Below are 17,876 nucleotides of genomic sequence, written 5' to 3' on the forward strand. Positions count from 1 at the left end.
ATTATTTATTTGTCCCAATTTCAGGCATTTAGGACATTTTTTAAATTTCACAATTATACATAATTGTGAGTTCAAATAGTTTTATTCTTACAAATTTATCTGCACCTCTAAAACTTTCACCACAAAGTCCTTTCTGAATGTAACTTCAGGGAGAGGAAATCCCGGAGCAAAATACCTCTAAAACCAAAATCAGTCAAAGGGAGAAATACAGTTTAAAACCCTTATTGCCCACAAACTGCAGTCTGGGGCCGCCTCTCTCTCCTGCTCCAGCAGAAGCAGGCAGGCCCTCCCCCTGACCTCTCAGGTTCAGATCAGCCCTCGGTTGCCGGGTAATTACCCACTGAGACGGAGCTGAACTGCTCTCCACCCCTGAGGAGTGCCATTTGATAAGCCAGGAGAAATATTCTGGAAATATAATTTTACCCACATGAATCACAAACAATTCAGTTCCTTAGTGTTACTAGGGCCCCAGAGGGTCACCTTCCCGGGTCACATGGGGAAGGGCAGGGGCTCAGGAGGAAGGGCAGAGGAGGGGGCCTCCCGCACAGGCCCACCTGGGACACGTCCAGTCTCCCCCTACGCAGCTGTGTGTGAGCTGGGGGCCTGCTCGGGAGTGGGCCGAGAACCCCAGGCAGCGGTCTGGAGGCCTGGTTCTCCCCGGCCGGGCCGGAGCTGCCAGGAGGCCCACAGGGATTTTCACGCGGCTCCCTCCTCACGGCTCGTGACGCCTCCCTCCCTCCTCCCCCTCTTCGTCCTGGACCCTGAGGCCATCAGGACAGTGCACAGGTCATCATCTTGTAGGACAGCTGGTATTGGTCTGGGCTGGTCGGCCCAGCTGCACCCAGAGGAAGGTGTCCAGTGCCCGGGGAGAAGTGTGGCTAAGAGCTTTGCATGCTCCTGGTGCACCTGCCCACCCCTCCTGGCTGCTGGGGCCCATGCTGGCCAGGCCATCCTGCCAGGACCCCTGTGCTGGGCCCATGCTGGCCGGGCCATCCCGCCAGGATCCCTGTGCTGACCTTACCAGGGGCTCCCAGACACCACTGCCTGGGAGAGGTCTGTCTCCAGTAGCCCTGTTCCCTGGCCTCCACCTTCTGGGATGAGGGCGTGGGGAGCCTGTGAGGAGCTCCCCACCCTGGGGTCAAGGTGAGGAAGGTTGGCCAAGCCTCCCCAGGAGGCCATAGCCACTGCCAACAACCTGGCAGTCCAGACCGGAGGACACGGTCTAGATGGCCCCCAGGCACGTACCTTTGTGTGACATTCACTGTATCATGAGCAGACTGGTGGTACAAAGGAGTCCAGTGTGCAGGTCAGCCAGGGCCTTGCTCAGGAAGACAGAGCAGGAACACAAACACAGCATGACCTTTCCTGGGAGCAAACACAGGTCTTCTGGCTATCCCGTTGCACCCTGGGGCTCAGGTTAAGTTCAAGGGGTCTGTGCGTCCAGCTCGGGAAGAGCGAGTGAGCCCTGGTAGGGAGGCCTGGACCCGACCCACCTGAGGGAGGAAGCTACAGAGACACCCTGTCGGCTGTGATGCGGCCCCTGCAGGCCGGGCGGTGAGGCCCTTCTTCCCCAGGCGGGGGCAACTGTGCTGGGGGGTCACCGGGCAGGGAGGTGGAAGGATGTGTCTAGACTCAGGCAGGGCGGGCTGGGGGTCCACTGATGGAACCCTCGGGGGTCACCCAGGAGACAAGGAGGCTCAACGGGGACACCCCAATGCAGATGGGGTGCAGGGCAAAGAATGCAATGATGAGTCACATTAGACCTAAAATAAATACTGTTTGGAGTGAGAAAACCCCCTCACACATTAAAAAGCTGGTCAAGTACCATTAACACCCCAAACCATAAAATTTGATTTGTTGATACGTGGCATACCTCTAAAAACACCTCTTTTTCCCATGACTTTAGCTGCTACTCAGGATTATCATTTCCTATGAAACTGACGCTCCACTACTTTTTATAAGGAGGATAGAAAGATAGCTCAGAATCCGCTCTAGCACAGGTGGTCAGAGCTCATTTTTTATTGCTGATGGTTGGGATGCACGGGCACCTGACTCTCGGCACGGATGCAGGCTGGAGGTCCAAGATGCTGGTGATGGCAGATTTGGTTTCTGGTGAGGGCCTGAGTCCTGGTTCGGAGACTGTCTCCTTGCTGCGTCCTTCCGTGGCAGCAAGGGCGAGGGAGCACTCAGGGGTCCCCTTATAACAGTGCAATCCTGTTCTTGGGGGCTCCTTGTGACCTAGACACCACAGAGGCCCTGCCTCCTGCACATCACAGCTGAGGGTCCGGATGCCAGCAGATGATCTGGGGCCACACACACCCAGACTGTAGTGTGTATTGCCTTTATGTTTGATAGATCTCTGTTTATAGCTTTTCGGCTCTCAATATTCTGTATTTTTCATATGATTTCCTCTTCCACCCATGAGTTGTTCAGGTACATTTTTTTGTTTGGATGTGTCTTTATATACCACTCTGTTCTTCGTGGATTCCGATTTCGTTGCTGTGTAGCCGAAACAAGGGGGGCTCTGCTACACCAGTGTGTAAGGTGTTGCCTGGTATGTGGTCCGTTCTGAGAACAATTCCCTGAGCATTTAAAGAGGATGCGATTCTTCAGTCGCGGATGGGGCCCCTGTATGGCAGGTCTCATCATTTCGGTTTGGAGTCTGCTGGCGTGCACTTGGAGACCGGCAGATCTGTGCCTCTAGCAGAGGAGGCGTCAGCACCCACGGCTCTGATGGGGGCTCCCCAGGCCCCCGGTGTTCTTCTGTCTGTCTGTGGTTTCTGGATCTGGATGTTGGATGCAGCGGGCCTTCCGAATCGTGACTATGTCTTCTTGGCAGACGCCTCTTTACTTGTTTTTATATTGGTTCCCTTTTCAGCCCTGTGATGCTTTTTGCCTTAAATTATGTTTTGTCTCACCAGCTTCATTTGTCTTTAATGTTTATTTATTACTTTTTTTTGCTACCCCCATTTTCACCCCCATTTCCCCCATAATTTCTCACTATTCTCATGAGCTGAATGAGCATTCTTTCCTTGTATGAACCCAGGCAGACAGACACACCTTTGCTTTGTATGCATTCGACATTCTTTAGACGTCCACTAAAAACAGGACTTTTCTCCTCATGTAGAAGAATTGTTAGTGTTCTCACTGCCCGTATTTGATCGACTTTGCTGATTCACCTTCCTAGTCCTGGTGCTGGTGCCCGGACTGCCCCTCCAGGTTCACCCTTGAGAAGTGCCTCTGGTGGGAGTCGGGAGCGCTGAGCCCTCGCTCCCTTGCGTCTCCCATGTCTCCATTTCGCCTTCCTGTTCCGTGAGAGCCGCCAGGCTGAGCGCAAAGCTGAGGCCAGGTGACGTTCCCCACCGTCTCCCCACCACCGTCTCCAGCAACGAGCACTGCAGGGAGCCTGCCCAGCCGCAGCTCACCCCGCCCCCCGGGGGCGTGCCTGCTCCCTGGTAATTTCACTGCCCCCTGATCCCCGATGACCTGCAGCTCTCTGTGGCATTCTGGGGAGGGTTTCTCTATTTTGCTCATCACTGGTGTGTATGATCTGGGATCTCACGTCTTCAGGAGAATCCTGAGCTCCCCTCTTTTTCTGTGCTTGTCTTTGTAACTCCTGTTATCTAAATTGGAACCCACTTCCTATTCTGGCTACTAACTTCTCTTTGTGTGTGCATGTGTGTGCATGTGTGTGTGTGTATGTATATATATATGCATGTCTGTGCGTATGTGTGTGAGTGGTGTGTGCGTGTGTGTCTGTGTGCACGTGCACTTTCCAGGGCTGCTCACTCTGGGTTACTGCCCTCTGCACCATTTGATCTCTGCGTGCGGCCTGGAGACGCACAGCCTGTCCCAGTACGTCGGCTGCTCTCTCAGGCCCCTCTGCTCCTCTGACCTGGTGGGTCTCCTTCCCGCAGGGCCGGGTTCCGGGGCTCGTGTCTTTGGGGCCCTGCTGAGTGTTCCTCGCTGTGGCCCCCCCCCTACCCGGCAACACGCGCGAGGCGCTGTCGTGCTCTCTGTGGCTGGAGCCAGCCTCACGGCTTCGCCTCCTCATCTCAGGCACCTTTCCTCATCGCGCTGGGCTCGTGCAGTGCTTGTCACACTGTTGGTTATCTGGAAGGAGTTCCTGCACTGATTATTCATTTTTAATCTGATTTTTTCCGCTTGACATTTTGTGGCTGACTTGGAACACCGTGAACTAGCTTGTGTTCAGGCGGGGACGCTGGGTCAACACACGCTCTCCTCTCTCTGTCACCGTGCCACCACTGTCTGTCCGGAGGCCCTGACGTGGCCTCCACCTCCCCCCCTGCCTGGGCATCCCTTTTGCTGCCCCACGGAGGGGATCACAGATGGCTGCCACCTCGGGGGATGGCTCGTCCCCGATCAGCCTCGGAGGCCGCATCCAATCCCTCATCTTCCTGGGCTGAGGCCTCGCCTCCACGCAGGCTGTGCTCCCCTTCCATCCCGTGGGCATCCTTCGTCTGCCTTGGCTGTCCCTGTTTACGCCTGTGCTATCAGGCTCCGTATGGGGCTGAGAGGTACCAGTAGGTCCCTCTTTTTGATGCTGGGCTGGAGGTTGAAGAGCTGCCCTGGAATGCGGGGGGCACACAGAGACCTCAGCCCACGGTGCTCTGATGCAGCCTGCACCCCTGGCTGCCCGCAAGCATGCAAGACCAGCCGCTGGGGACAGGCAGGCACGGAGTCTGCTGGTGCTTTGTGCGGCCCCTCTGTGGCTTCCCTCCCAGACCATTCCTGCAAATCCTTCCCTCTGGGCAGTGGCACTGCCCTGGCGGTCCCTGGGGGCTAGTGGGCGTTGGTCCTCTCTGCTCAGGATAATGGCATTTTATCTGCTCCACTGCAGAACTGGCCCCGGTCTATGGCTGGGAAGGGATAGGTCGATCGTCTGTGCCAAATTCCCCAGAGGACCCTGGCTGGGGGATATAAAGGGCAGTTGTGTCAGGGGCCAGCGCAGCCTCTCTGAGCCCCAGCAAGGGACGCCTGTTGGTAGCTGTGAGCACAGAGCCCTGGAGATGAGGACCCTGTTCCTGACTGTCAGCCTCAGCCTCATCGCTGCCCTGCAGGCCCAGGAGCCCCCAGCCTTGGGGGAGAACACTTTGGATGTGAGGCTCAGATAGGGCAGGAGGGTTGCAGGGGCACGGGGAGAGGCAGAGACACTGGCTGTAGGCCCTGCTTCTGAGGGAACGGTCAGGCAGAGCAAAGGGTCTGTGTTAGAGGGTCCCAGGCGCAGAGGGACCTGCCGGGGTGGGGAGCCGGCATCTGGGCAGCTCTGGTGAGGGTGCCCGGCATTTGCTGGGAGGGCAAGGCCTGGGGGTTTGGCTTAAGCCCTGACAGGAGGGAACTCTCCCCAGGTGTCAGGGAAATGGTATATGAAGGCCATGACTTCAGACCAGGACATTCCTGGGAAGAAGCCAGACTTGGTGACCCCCATGACCCTCACGGTCCTGGAGGGGGGTAACCTGGAGGCTGCAATCACCATGCTGTGAGTGTCTGCCCACCAGGCGGCCTGCAATCTCCTGTGGCCTCCCCTCCCCACACCAGGAGAGCCAGCGTCTGGGTGGGGTGGGCAGACTGCCCTGTGTCCTTCTGGGCCCTCCTAATATACTCAGCACTGGGCGGCTTTGAGGGGACACCCCACGGAGGGGGCTGCAGGGAGGGGCTCCAGGGGCAGGGGCATCCCTGGGGGCACTGTGCCCTATAGCTGCTCCAGGTGGGGCGCTGCTGCCAGGCTTGGCATGCTGCCAATGTGGGCACCCAGGCAGTGTCCAGTGGCCTCTGTATTCCAGGATAGATGGTCAGTGCCAGGAGCTAAAACTGGTCCTGGAGAAAACCAGCGAATCTGGCAAATACTTGGCCTGTGAGTCCCATGGAGCCTCAGCAGGTGGCGCCGTGCACACGCTGGGACGGCAGGGGGTGGGGGCATCTGGTGCAGCTCTGGGGTGGCCTTTTAACCTGTGAATCTCCCCTCCTTTCTCACCTCACTAAATGCCGCCTCGCATTGGTCAGTGTGCCTTCAGGATATGCACAGCTGATGCCAAGTGTGATGGCTTCGTTCCCTGAAGGGGCTGGCCTGCCTGGGGGGCTCCCATGGGAGGGCTGTGCCCACATGGGGGCGGGGAGCAGTGGCATCTGGTGTTGGGAGCTGAGCACCCCATGCCCTACCTCCTCGCACCCCACACCCTGAAGCCACTCTGAGACCCGCAGGTTGGGGATGTGGGGCCCTCCTGGTGTGGGGCCTGCAGCCGGGGGCTCAGCCCAGCAGGGATGGGGGGGCAGGGCGGCTGTGCTGCTGGGGCTCCGGATAGGCTCTAATCTTTCTGGAGGGTCCTGCTTCAAGACGGTGCCGCTGCCCCTCCACAGATGGGGGCAAGCGTGTGGTGTACATCAGGCCGTCGCGTGTGGAGGGCCACTACATTCTCTACTGTGAGGGCGAGCTCCATGGCAAGCAGGTCCGGATGGCGAAGCTCGTGGGTGAGGCTCCAGCCCCAGAGCCTGCAACCGTCTGCCCGGCCCCACCCTCGCTCCCACCTTCCCCCGAGAATCCCCCCTCACTGGGATTCCTGAAGGAAGCTCCCCGCTGCCTGGTGATTTCCAGTCTAGGTCTCAGCTGTGGGGGCACAGGAAGAGCAGAGGACACTGTGGCACAGGGAACATGTGTTGTATCTCAAGTGTCATAGGGCCACCCATGTGACTCGTGGGAGTGGATCCTTGCAATGTCACCCACAGCACTGTGCCTTTGGGGGTGCACTGGGGAGCCCACCTGGGAGGGGCACTCCAGCTTCTGGGGCTTCATTTGGGGGATGTGGCTCAAGGGGGCGTCCTCAGTGCCATCCTGGCCTGAAGACAGGCCCCCGAGAGGGTCTCCTGAGGGCCGGCTGGGCCAGGAGCTGCGAGAACAGCCCCCAGCGGGGGCCCAGGCCCTGGGAGGGGATCTGCCTCTGCAGCAGGGAGGGATCTGCGGCCTGTCCTGCCCAGAGAGAAGCCAGGTGCTCGGCCCCCGGCTGTGCTGCACAGGCTGCTTGCCAGATGCTCACAGCTGCCCGGCTCTCCCTCCAGCCGAGGGGCCTCCAGGTCCACGCCCCACGGGTGCCAGCGCCTGCCCAGGCTTGGGGGTGCCAGCAGTCCTCAGTTCTGCCTCTCACCCTGTGTCTCTCGGCTCCACCCACAGGAAGAGACCCAGAGAACAACCAGGAGGCCTTGCAGGATTTTAAGGAGATTGCAAGAGCCAGGGGATTGGCCTTAGAGATCTTCATCCCCCACCAAAGTGGTAGGAGGGCCTTGCCTGGTTCTTCCCCGTGCCCTCACGCTGGCACAGCCAGCAGAGTGGCATCTTACGAGAACAACCACATCTGACTTTGTCACTGTGCTTCTGGGATCGTGTGAAACGGTCAATGAACAGGGCCTGGGGCCCCAACTGGAACCTTGGGGTTTACTGAATCCCATGTGTTTCCTTTTCTACAGAAACCTGCCCTCCTTGAAGAGGTTGGGGTAAGTGAACAGTTGTAGAGGCACAGGACAAAGTGAGTCTCGAGGTCAGTGGGGCTTTGGAAGGCCGTATGGTCCCCTGCCCTCACCCCCACCTGGGCAGGAGGCCCCACCAGGCAGGTGGGGTTTCTGCTCCCGGAGTCACTGGCACACGGTGTCTCCTTAGCTTAGGTCTAGGAGTGTAAGTCCCCACGCAGTCAGGAAGCCCACTTCGGGTGAGTGACTGTGGGTTCGGTGTGAGTGGGGAGCGTCTCCACCTGGCTCCCAGAGTGCTTGCTGGCAGGCGTGAAGCCCCCCTCACCCAGAACAGTTGTGGCAACTCTTTACCCAGTGAGTTGCTTCAGAGTCAGGAACACAGCAGCCATGGGCGGATGCTTCAGATCTCTGGGGTCTGTCCCCCTGCGGATCCTTCTGGAAACTGGAGTTTGAGTTTCAGCAGCTCGTCCACGGTCACCTGCCCAGGTGCTCGCAGAGCCGTCCACTGGCCTGGAGCCACCTGCCGCACCTCTGCAAGTGGGCTTGGAGCCTGTGGGCAGCCAGAGGTCCCCTTCTGCAGAGGTCCCCTTCTGTCTTCTTAGAGGTTCCCAGAGCGCACACCTGCACCCCCACTGCGGCCCCCTATCCTCTGGCTGCAGCCTCACTGACCCCTCCTCCCCAGGACAGGGCACCATGGCCCCCCAGCAGCCCTGGTGGCCCCACAGGGACCCTCTGTCCTGCAGGACGTGGAAGGAGCCTGGGCCCGTGCACCCCTCTCGCCCTCCCCCCCCTCTCCTGGCTCCTCATAAAGAGCTTCAGCATCCCTGCTGCCTCTGTGTGTCTGTGGGGCCCTCGGGTGGGCTGGGAATGGGGAGCCACTGGGCAAGCCAGGGCAGGGAAGAGGGGGGAGCCCAGGGGTGCTCTAGCTCTCTGTGTGGGTGTGGCAAATGGTGGGAGGGGGACCCAGCCCAGCCTCCCTGGAGACAGTGGGTGTATGGGCTCCCCCTGTGCAGGTCAAGGCCCACAGTCGCTGGTGGGGAGCAGCCAGCATTCCGGGCTTCTCCTGGACACAGCAGACCCCAAGTGCAGACTGCTGGGGCTTGGGCAGGCAACCCTGGGCGGGGGTCCCTGCAGCAGCACCAGCGCCCCCCTGGGGCTGGGGGCCAGGCCGTCCCAGGCCTCACCGGCCTCGGCTTCACATGTTCTGTAGAGACAGCGCTGACCCTGCAAAGAGGCCAGACCCTCCAGCCAGACACCTGCAGGGGTCCTGGTGGCCGCCTGAGCCTCAGGACTCCTGGGCCCTGCCCCGTGGGTCTGCCTCACTCGGATCTACCCCTCAGTGGGCCATGGCATGACATGGCTGCCCCCAGGGGGCTGCGCAGGGCGAGGCTGCAGGCTGGCGGGGGCCTGGGCCCAGGGTCCCTTGTGGCTGCAGGCTAAGACTAGGGTGGGGGTGCTGAGGTCTGACAGGGGACTATCCTGGGCAGATCGAGCCCCAGGCTTCTGGAGAAACAGGTCCAAGCTGGGGGTCCCCACACCTACTTCCTGGGCCTCTATGCAGCTATCCTTGGGGTTCATCTTCCTGGGGAGGGGGCAGCAGAGGCCCTGAGGGAGACACTTCCTCTGTGGGGAGCCCAGCCCAGCACCTGTCCAGCACTGTCCACTCCCCACACTGGCCCTGCCTGGAGGTGTCCCGGTGCCAGGCCTGTGCTGAGCAGTGGACTGTGGGGTGGGGGCGCTGCACCCGGATGGCCCTGGTGTCCTGGGAGGTTGGTCATGCACGAGGTGGGGCAGAATCAGCAGGATCTTAACAGAGTCCTGCAAACCTCATTTCCGAGGGGGTGACCCGGAGGCCTGGAAATGGCAGATGGTCCAGGGGCAGCTCTGTCCTCCCTGACGCCAGACCACTGCATTGGTCTCTACCCTGCCCTGGTTGTGGACTGGAGACCCGGGACTGGCCCTAAAACAAAACCAGCCCCCACGGGCGCGGGTCAGAGGGGCCAGCCATGGTGCCCCGAGCAGCGTGTGCACACGCAGTGGGGGGGGAGTGAGCCGTGGGCCGCCCCGTGGAGGCCGTCTTCCTGCTGACCCGCTGTCGGCCCTCCTGCTCCTGGGGTTGGTCCTCATCTAGGCTCTGCTGGGTCCCCTGGGAAGCAGCCACTGAGAAGGCGGGGTCGGGGGAAGGGAGCCGAATGGGGCCACAGGCCCGCAGAGGAGCCTGGCTGGCCTGGAGGGGCAGAGAGCCCGGGCCGGCTCCTCCTCCCCAAGCCGCCAAGCCCCATCCCTGGTACGGCCTCTGGGGGCCCCGGCCAGCTCAGGGGTGGCTCTCACCTGGAGGGGCTCTGAGCGGAGGCCCGCGTGGATGCCCATCCCCCTGTCACATCTTGTGCACACAGGGGCCTGGCTGGCCGGGATGGGTGGACAGCCCGGCCCAGCACGTCCTCCCATGACCCTCTCTTGGCCGTGACCCTAACATGCTCATCGGTTTTGGGGATTAGGAGCTGGACATCTTGGGTGGAGGGGGAATTATTCTGCTTCTCCCTTGAAATAAAATGAATTTCTAGAAAATAGAAATGGAAAAAGGCTGCTCGTTACCAGCCCGCTTCCCTTATGCTACGAGGCCTGTCAGACGTGAGTCACGGCAGACTGCTGCCAGGTTCCCGGGAACTGCCCTTTCCCGGCCGGGAGGGACCCCAGGAGCCACGTTTCTCTGCTGTTTCTCAGCCAGAGGGGCTGCTGGGTGACATGCTTCCTCCAGATAAGGCTTCTCAGAAGGGATCAAACCCGAGTGCAGTGATGGCTAATTACACAAGGTCAAGAATGTCCATCCAGGGATCCAAACAAAACAAGTTACTTATCCCCTGCACTGCAAAACGGGGGCCTTCCTGAGGGCGACAGCGAGTGGGACCCGTCTTAGGGCAGCCAGAGCGGGGACAAATGGGCGGCTGGGCGGCTGGGTGGCTGGGACACAAGTTGCTGAAGCCGCACTCCGGGCCGTGCCGCTGCCCCCCTGACAGCTGCGCTCAGCCTGTGTCCTGGCCGCAAGCTGAGAAGCCCCAGCTCACGCCTGCCCAGCCTCCCGAGGTGAGAGCCTTTGGGAGGGATGGCCGCGGCACCCCTGCTTCCCACGTCAGCTCCTGGACTGGGTGGGGGTCTCAGTCCTGTCCTGCCCAGCCCCAGGCGGACTTGGGCCAGAGTCCCCTCTGTGTCTTCTGTGCTGTGTCCAGGCAGAGGAGGGGGCAGAGGTGCCAGGCAACCTCCCTCCCCGCTGATGCGTGAGGATGCCTGTGCCCCACCCCCAGCTTGTAGGACTCTGGTACATAAAGCACTGGGCAGGGCACATGCCGCTCCCCAAGGAGAAGAGGGGCCACGGGCTGCCTCCCTTCAGCTTCGTGATAAACAGTTTCGGCAAGCTGGAAATCAGGGGGAACTGCACATAAGCACGTCCTGGGGGCCTCGGTGCTGCCTCCAGCCCTGACCCGCAGGTGGGAAGCGGGCTCTGCAGCTGTCAGGTCTCACGCCAGCTCTGTGCTGAGCGGCACTCCTTCTGCAGCATTGCTAGCTCTCCAAGGCCTCACTGCCACAACGTCCGTGGTAACAGTGCCGACACCAGCCTGATGCCAGGTGAGCGCAGGACACAAGCACCCATCCGGGCTGGGCAAGCTTCTCAGACTGGCTTCAGCAGCACTTCCTGAAGCAGGCCCTGCTCAGAAGAGGGGCTGCAGACCCAGGAGGCCCCAACAATACCAGAGAGAGGGAAGTAGGACGGCCAGACCCCGACTGGCTGAGGTGCAGAGGGAGGCGGGCTGCCCAAGCTTTGGGTCATCTGGACCCGGCCTCAGAGGAGGCACTGGGAAGGGGGCAGAGGCCGAGGGGTCCTGCCTGAGCCCTCTGGCCACCCTGTGAGGCCTGGACATGCAAGGTGCCACTGCCCCCCTGCTGCAGGCAGCTTGTCTGCACGGACCTCTCCTGGCCCCCAGCCTGACGGTGTGTGGGGGCTGCGGGGCCACGCAGGAACAAGACAGTAGCAGGGCCCTCACGGTCTTCGAGGAGCATAGTCGACAGAGTGTGTGGCCATGCCCAGACCAAGGGTGCTCACACTGGGGACAGGGGTGTGAGGGGCGGGTCTGCAGTGTGGTGGCGCCCTAGTGCGGAATAGACGGCCACCTGTGGGCACAATGTCCACTTCGTGCGTGGAGCTCTCTGGCCACTGGCTGGCCCACCCCCCAGGACACAGCTGTCCGCTGTGCTGGCTCTGAGCTGTCAGTGTCCAGAGCCCAACCCAGGAAGTGTTCTGGCCACTGGCTGGCCCACCCCCCAGGGCACAGCTGTCCTCTGTGCTGGCTCTGAGCTGTCAGTGTCCAGAGCCTAACCCAGGAAGTGTTCCTGATTCTGGTGGCCAACCAACCAGGAACTTGCACCCCAGCCCCTTCCCTCTGGCCCTACCAGGAAGGGTCCGGGCCCCAGGGACACAGAGGACCTTCCTGTTCCGACTCAGAAGGAAGTCAGCGACTGTCCCAGAAAGAGGGCTGCATGCTGTGCTGGAAGGTGACGTCCTCCTGTTCCTGAACATGAGCCTCAGGCAACTCGGGGAACCGCGTGGTGGGGGTCCCAGCGGCGCAGGCTCGCGGGCCCCGCCAGCCCTCCTCCTCCATACGGCCGAGCCCCCGCCCGCCTCCCCACTCCCCTGAGCTCAGAGGGGCAACCGCAGCTGCAGCCATGACGTGCCTCCTGCTCGCCCTGGGCATGGCCCTCCTGCGTGGCACGCGGGCCGCCGACGTCCCCAGACCATGGGGAGCCTGGACCTAACAAAGGTGTGGTGTGGCTGGGTCAGGGTGGTCTGAGAGAGGGCAGGGAAGCCTGGACCTCAGAACCTAAAGGGAAGGCAAAGTGAGGCCTTCATGTGGGGGACACCTTTGTCCCCCCAAAGGTTGGAGGGACTTGTCCAGCTCCAGCCACCTGAACTCCAAATATCCTCGTTCTCTCAGTCCTAGGAGCTGCCTACCCAGCTGCACCCTGAATGGGAGCCGCCTTAGCACAGGCTGGGGTTCAGAAGGCAGCTGTACCAAGTCCACGAGAACACCCCCAGGACTGGCACAGGGCGGGTGTCCTGGATTCTGGCACAGCACACGCTATACACCATCTGAAAAACCCAGGCGACAGGAGTCCCCACCCAGCTGGACGGGGCGGGCGGAGCATCCTCTGTGGGCCTGGACCCCCTCCTGCCCCCAAGTGCAGCTGAAGGCTCCCCTCCCCCCCAGGTGGCCGGGACCTGGCACTCCATGGCCATGGCGGCCAGTGACATCTCCCTCCTGGACTCTGCTAGCACCCCCCTGAGAATGTACGTCCAGGAGCTGAGACCCACCCCTGAGGACAACCTGGAGATCCTCACGAGCCAACGGTGGGTGTGCCGAGGGCCCCCCACAAGGGCCTGGCTCCAGGGCAGGCGGGCAGACAGGCAGGCGGGCAGGCGGGCAGGCGGGGCAGGGCTCCTGAGGGGCCCTGTGGGCAGGCACCGTGCCCCAGGTGTGGGGAGGAGGTTCAGAGGTTCCCAGTCCTCTTAGAGGCCCCTCCCAGGGCTCTGGGCCCACTGGGTGACACCACAGCACAGCCCCGGGGCCAGTGTGTGGAGAGGCCTAGAGGCCTGAGTGGGGGCGGGTGGCCAGCTGCAGGCTGGGGCCCTTGGTTGGCCCCTGAAGTGGGGGCCTAGGGCCAAGGAATCCTGAGGGCATCTGTGATGACAATCTTGGAAGCGCAGCAACCAGGTGCCACGTAGGCAGGGTCAGTTTTGAGCTCAGCCACCAGCCAGCTTGCCTGCCAGGTTTCCTGGCTGGTCTGTCTGCCCCACTGTCAGCTGGCCCAAGTCACGTGCTCAGGGCCTCAAGAGCTGCCTACATCCAGGCCAGCACCTGTGACATTGCTCCTGGCCAGCCAAGGCCAGCTGGGCTGAGTTCCCGGGCCCTGTGGACACTCCCCAGAGCCCTGCTCTGGGCCCATGAGCCACCCCGGCACTCTGGCTTTCCAGGGAGAACCACCTGTGTGTGCGGAGGAGCATCACGGCCCGGAGGACTGAGGACCCGGTTGTGTTCGCAGTGGCCTGTGAGTGCCCCGCCCCATGCCTGCGGGCAGCCTGGCCAGCTCCCCTCCCTCTCGCAGCCCCAGCAGGGAGCTACCCCCGCTGGGTCCACCCAGAGCCACTCTGCACTGCACCTGGCGGCAGGGGAGGGTCAGACGCTTGACTCCCACCCCTATGGCGCGGTGGCTGGTGAGGCCTCGGGCTCCCCTCTGGCCTGGCTCCCGCACTCCCTCCTGGGACAGGAAGAGAGGGGCAGCATCACCCACCAGGACGCCCAGGCTGCCAGGCAGGCGTGGGTCGGCGGAGGGTCATGCTCCGAGGACAGGCCCGTGGCAACGTCCCTGCTCAGGGACCGGTGGCCGGAGTGTCCTTAAGAATACCCATGAACCAGACCTGGGAGAAGGCCCCCTGGGAACAGTGGGAGCGTCCTGGCCCAGACCTCCCGTGCCCTGCCCGGCACTGCCCTGGGCTTGGCAGCCTCCGTGCTGCCTTTGGCCTCATCTGGGACAGTCCCCTGGGCCTGTCCCCCAGGTGCCAGCCCTCACCTCCCTCCAGGGCCCACCTGCCCCTCCCGCCTCTGTTCTGGCCACACCCTTTCCTCTAACAGGCAGTGGCTATGGGGGGCCCAGTCTCTACCCCAGAACCAGCCTGGTCGCATCTGGGCCTGGCAGCCCAGGCGGCCACCCAGCCCCACCACGCGACCCCCACTGCTCACCTGGGAGTTCACCTGCAGGAATCCCATCTACCTGACAAGCTGGCGGGAGCCTCCGAAGCCAGGCAGTGCCCAGCGGGGAGCTGCCCAACTGCCCCCCATCGCCCTGCTCCAAACCCAGCCAGGCTGCGGCCCCACAGCTTCGGCATGTGCACACGTCCCCGTCCCCACCTCTGAAGATCAGAGGCGTCACTACCCTGCCCCTGCAAACTATCCTGCTCTTTGACGCCCAGCACGGCCCCAGGCTCCGGCGGGCTCCAGTCCCCGGCAGGCTCCAGTCCCCAGTTACCCTGCCTGCTCCCTGGGCCTGGGCACTGCTGTGGGGTCACCTGGGATTTAGGGCCCGAGCATGTGGATGAATAAGTGAATGAATTCTGCCACATCCAGGATGGGGGGGTGTAGGGTGGGGCCAAGTGTGGGCGGGACTGGTCTCCCCAGGCGTGCTGCCTGGGGCTCCCCCCGGGGGGCCATGAGCCAGTGCTGTTGGAGGCAGACTCCGGGAGGCAGCCCCAAAAGCAAGCGACAGGTCATGCAGAGGCCTGGGAGGCTGCAGGGAGAGGCGGCCTGGCTGTGGGGGAGGCTGGGAGGGGCCCTCAGCTGAGACCAGCTCTCTGTTTCGGCCTGTTTCCCAGATGAGGGGGAAAGAAAGATTTCCGTGCTGGACACAGATTACACGGACTACATGTTCTTCTTCATGGACGCCACGGAGCCCACGGCTGAGCAAGGCACGGTGTGCCAGTACCTGGGTGCGTAGCTGAGCCCCCTGCAGGGCCGTGTCCGACAGGGCGCCTCTTGGTCACAAGGAGCACCGGGGGCTTCCCTGGGCGGTGGGAGGGTGGGGAGGGCCTGCCTCGCCAGCTGCTGTGAGCCACCTTAGCAAAGGTCATAGGGCACGGCCTCGGGCGCCAGGGGTGTTCTGATGTGGTGACCGGGGACAGGCCAGGAGCGAAGTGGAGGACAAGGGGGTTTGCCTCCACGCAGAGGGGCCACACTCGCCAGTGGGGAGAACTGGTCAGCACTGACCCAACCATCTTGGAGGCTTTCCATGACTTCAAAATCATTTCAGATAAGAGAGCACCTTTAAAGGGTGATATTCTGATGGCAGTTAATGTACTGGCTCCATGTCGTGTCCGTTCTCAGGTGCCCCCATGGCTGCCGAGTGCCCAGGGCCCGGGGCGGGGGCCCACTCCCTGGTTCATAGAGCAGCCGGGGGGTACAGGGGTGGGGGTGGGTTTGCCTTTCTGCGTAGACTTCTCCAGGGGCCGACCAGGGGCCCCAGCCTGCAGCTGGTCAGGAGAGGAGGGGCAGGGACTCCCGGGGGCGCTGAGCCCCGACACCACCCTGGAAGCTGGGCCAGGCTAAGCTCTGCCGGCCTCAGGACTCTGTCATGTCCTTTCGGTGCTGGCTCCCCGGGCAGGGTCCTTAGGTCCCCGAGCTCTCAGCCCAAGGACTGACCCATTGCCCCCACAGCCAGGACCCTGAAGGTCGACAACAAGGTCATGGAGAAATTCCACAGAACCATCCAGACCCTGCCTGTGCACATGCGCATCATCCTGGACCTGACCCAGGGCAGAGGTGAGCTCTGGCCCCCGAGGCCCCTCCTCCCCTCCTCGCGGGGGCCCCTCCTCAGCCTGCGGAGAAGCAGCGGCTACCAGAACGGGTGCTGTGGGATACAGGCAGCATCTTACCTCATTTGTGGTCCCAATTTTCCCAGGAGGCGGGTGGAGGGCTGCAGAGTCCCTGGGGGCTCCCTCCCGACCCTGGGCCAGGGACTGTGGTGGCCACCTTGTGACTCTTCCTCCCCTTTTCCCCCCACAGAGCAGTGCCGCGTCTAGGTGAGCACCTGCCCGTCCATCTCCAGAGTAACGTACCAGCCCTGCCCCGCATCCCGGGTGGGGGGCGGCTCCTCGGGACCCCAGACTCTCCTCTGTCCGGTCCCTGGGTCCCATGTAGGAGCGGCTGGCCCCATACCCACTCTCTCGAGTGGTCTCTGGGGGTGTTGACCCTGTGTCCTGGCCACACGCACATGCTGACGTCCCCACCACTCCTTCTGACAGGGTGTGGACAGAGGCGGAGGCTGAGGAAGGGCTGGCAGGGGGTGACACCACTCAGACAAGGAGGGGGTCAGGGGCTGCCCTCGGGCTGTCCAGGGAGGGGCTGGCGAGGGTCCAACAGGCTCCTCAGAAATCACAGGGGAGCTCCGTCCACTACAGGGCCCGGGAGCCTTGGCCCTCTGCAGAGAGACGACGTCACCCCCTACCTCCCCGTCAGAACAATCAGGAGGGACTGAGGCCGAGGTGGCTGCAGGACGTGGCTCTGCCTGGGGGCCAGGCACCTCCAGGCCCCAGCCTGGGGTCTCCTGCTCTGAGCGGTTCCTCCTTCAGCAATAAAGAAGTGACCCTGTGCAGACTCCGCCTGGGTCTTTCCTGGCTGATGGGTGTGGGATGGAGCAGAGGGGGCGGCTCAGCAGGGGATGACAAGAGTGGGAAGGTGGTGCGGAGCTCCAGACACTGCCCTGAGCGTGGCGCCCCTCTGTGTGGGGCAGTGGACAGTCTTCCGTCCCCATTGCTCTGTCATCATAGAGTGTGGGGACCTTACTGCTGGTAGACCATCACACCCAGACAGTCAGTCACTTTTCACTTATGTTCCATGAAAAAGAAATGTCTCAGAGGCTTTTAGCTCCTCCTGCCCTCCCAGGAGGTGGGGGTGTCGGAGATCCAGGGCAGGGAGAGGATGCAGCCTGCGCACAGGTGGACAGGGCCACAGAGCCCGGCAGCCCAGCACAGGGCAGGCGCACCCCCGCCCGGTCCCCACAGGGTGGCAGCTGTGGAGCCCACCTGCTCCCAGCATTTCCACTCCCCGTCCCTCCTTGATGTGAACACGCCGGCTCCCCTCCTCCCCAAGCCCAGAGGGCTAGCAGCTGGCAGCCTGGTCCTGTCCAGTGGGAGGCAGAGCTGGACAGGCTTCCCTGGCTCCTCACCCCCACTCTGAACCTGACACCTGCCCCTCCAAAGGGACAGAGCCGGGTACACCCTCCAGGGACACGGGGCGGGTGGAAGGGAGTAGTGGGCCTTCCTGTAAGGGCCCAGGGTGCGCAGCAGGGGCTGAGGCTGCCCTCCCTACTGTCATGGCCCGCTTGCTGGAAGGGTGGGCAGTGGGGTGGATGAGGGCACAGGCCATTGCTGGCGTCCAGGGTGAGCCCTGCCCTGTGTCTGTCCTGGGAAGCACAGATGGTGGGAGGAATGGCCCGGAGGGAGCTGCCCTGCAGTCCACACACTGGCGCTGCCTGGCCCATTGGCGCACCGCCTCCCCAGCCTGCAGCTGCTGTCCTGCCACCATCACCCACCAGGCCTCAGGTCTGCCCAGACTTCCGGCCCAGCCCTGGGGCACGTGTGAGGTCCCCTTGCTTCCTGTTTGCAGGCCGCTTCCCACCAACACTGCTGGCTGGGAACAAGCAAAGCCTGAGAGGCTGAGTTTGAGCGCCAGAAAGCTCCCTGAAAAGACCCCGGGGAGGTGGGCCTCCACCCCAGCAGGAGGGTCACCCACCCTGCTCCTCCCTCATCAGCACACTCATCCTCCCCAAAATAACACAATCTGCAGAAAAAGGCG

At 62.3% G+C, this 17,876-nt stretch overlaps 2 protein-coding genes across 4 annotated transcripts; both read left to right on the forward strand.

The window, feature by feature from the left end:
- Positions 1-4,955: 4,955 nt before the first annotated feature.
- Positions 4,956-8,302, forward strand: LOC108399609 (lipocalin-1-like). Of its 3 annotated transcripts, none has more exons than XM_037007865.2 (7): positions 4,956-5,120; positions 5,370-5,500; positions 5,805-5,875; positions 6,379-6,489; positions 7,187-7,285; positions 7,480-7,506; positions 8,082-8,302. In XM_037007865.2, the coding sequence occupies exons 1-6, from the start codon at positions 5,031-5,033 to the stop codon at positions 7,494-7,496; spliced, it is 519 nt and encodes a 172-aa protein (XP_036863760.1). In that variant the 5' UTR covers positions 4,956-5,030; the 3' UTR covers positions 7,497-7,506; positions 8,082-8,302. The 3 variants fall into 3 exon arrangements, with proteins under 3 accessions (XP_036863760.1, XP_036863759.1, XP_017519946.1); XM_037007864.2 differs by having other exon boundaries at positions 8,167-8,302; XM_017664457.3 differs by having other exon boundaries at positions 4,957-5,120; positions 8,162-8,302.
- A 141-nt stretch (positions 8,303-8,443) lies between these two features.
- On the forward strand, positions 8,444-16,670 carry LOC108399608 (beta-lactoglobulin-2-like). The gene is given in 8 exon segments (XM_037007638.2): positions 8,444-12,256; positions 12,259-12,293; positions 12,741-12,880; positions 13,505-13,578; positions 14,900-15,013; positions 15,738-15,842; positions 16,086-16,102; positions 16,481-16,670. Coding segments are annotated over 7 exon segments (543 nt in total). The 5' UTR covers positions 8,444-12,198; the 3' UTR covers positions 16,481-16,670.
- Positions 16,671-17,876: the final 1,206 nt, after the last annotated feature.

Source organism: Manis javanica, chromosome 2, assembly GCF_040802235.1.
Source record: "Manis javanica isolate MJ-LG chromosome 2, MJ_LKY, whole genome shotgun sequence".
In the NCBI taxonomy this organism is placed as follows: Eukaryota; Metazoa; Chordata; class Mammalia; order Pholidota; family Manidae; genus Manis; species Manis javanica.

Coding starts and splice junctions, on each gene's coding strand:
- LOC108399609 (XM_037007865.2), top strand. CDS start 5,031: ATGAGGACCCTGTTCCTGACTGTCAGCCTCAGCCTCATCGCTGCCCTG. Junction 5,121..5,369: donor TGGGGGAGAACACTTTGGAT/GTGAGGCTCAGA, acceptor AACTCTCCCCAG/GTGTCAGGGAAATGGTATAT. Junction 5,876..6,378: donor ATCTGGCAAATACTTGGCCT/GTGAGTCCCATG, acceptor GCCCCTCCACAG/ATGGGGGCAAGCGTGTGGTG.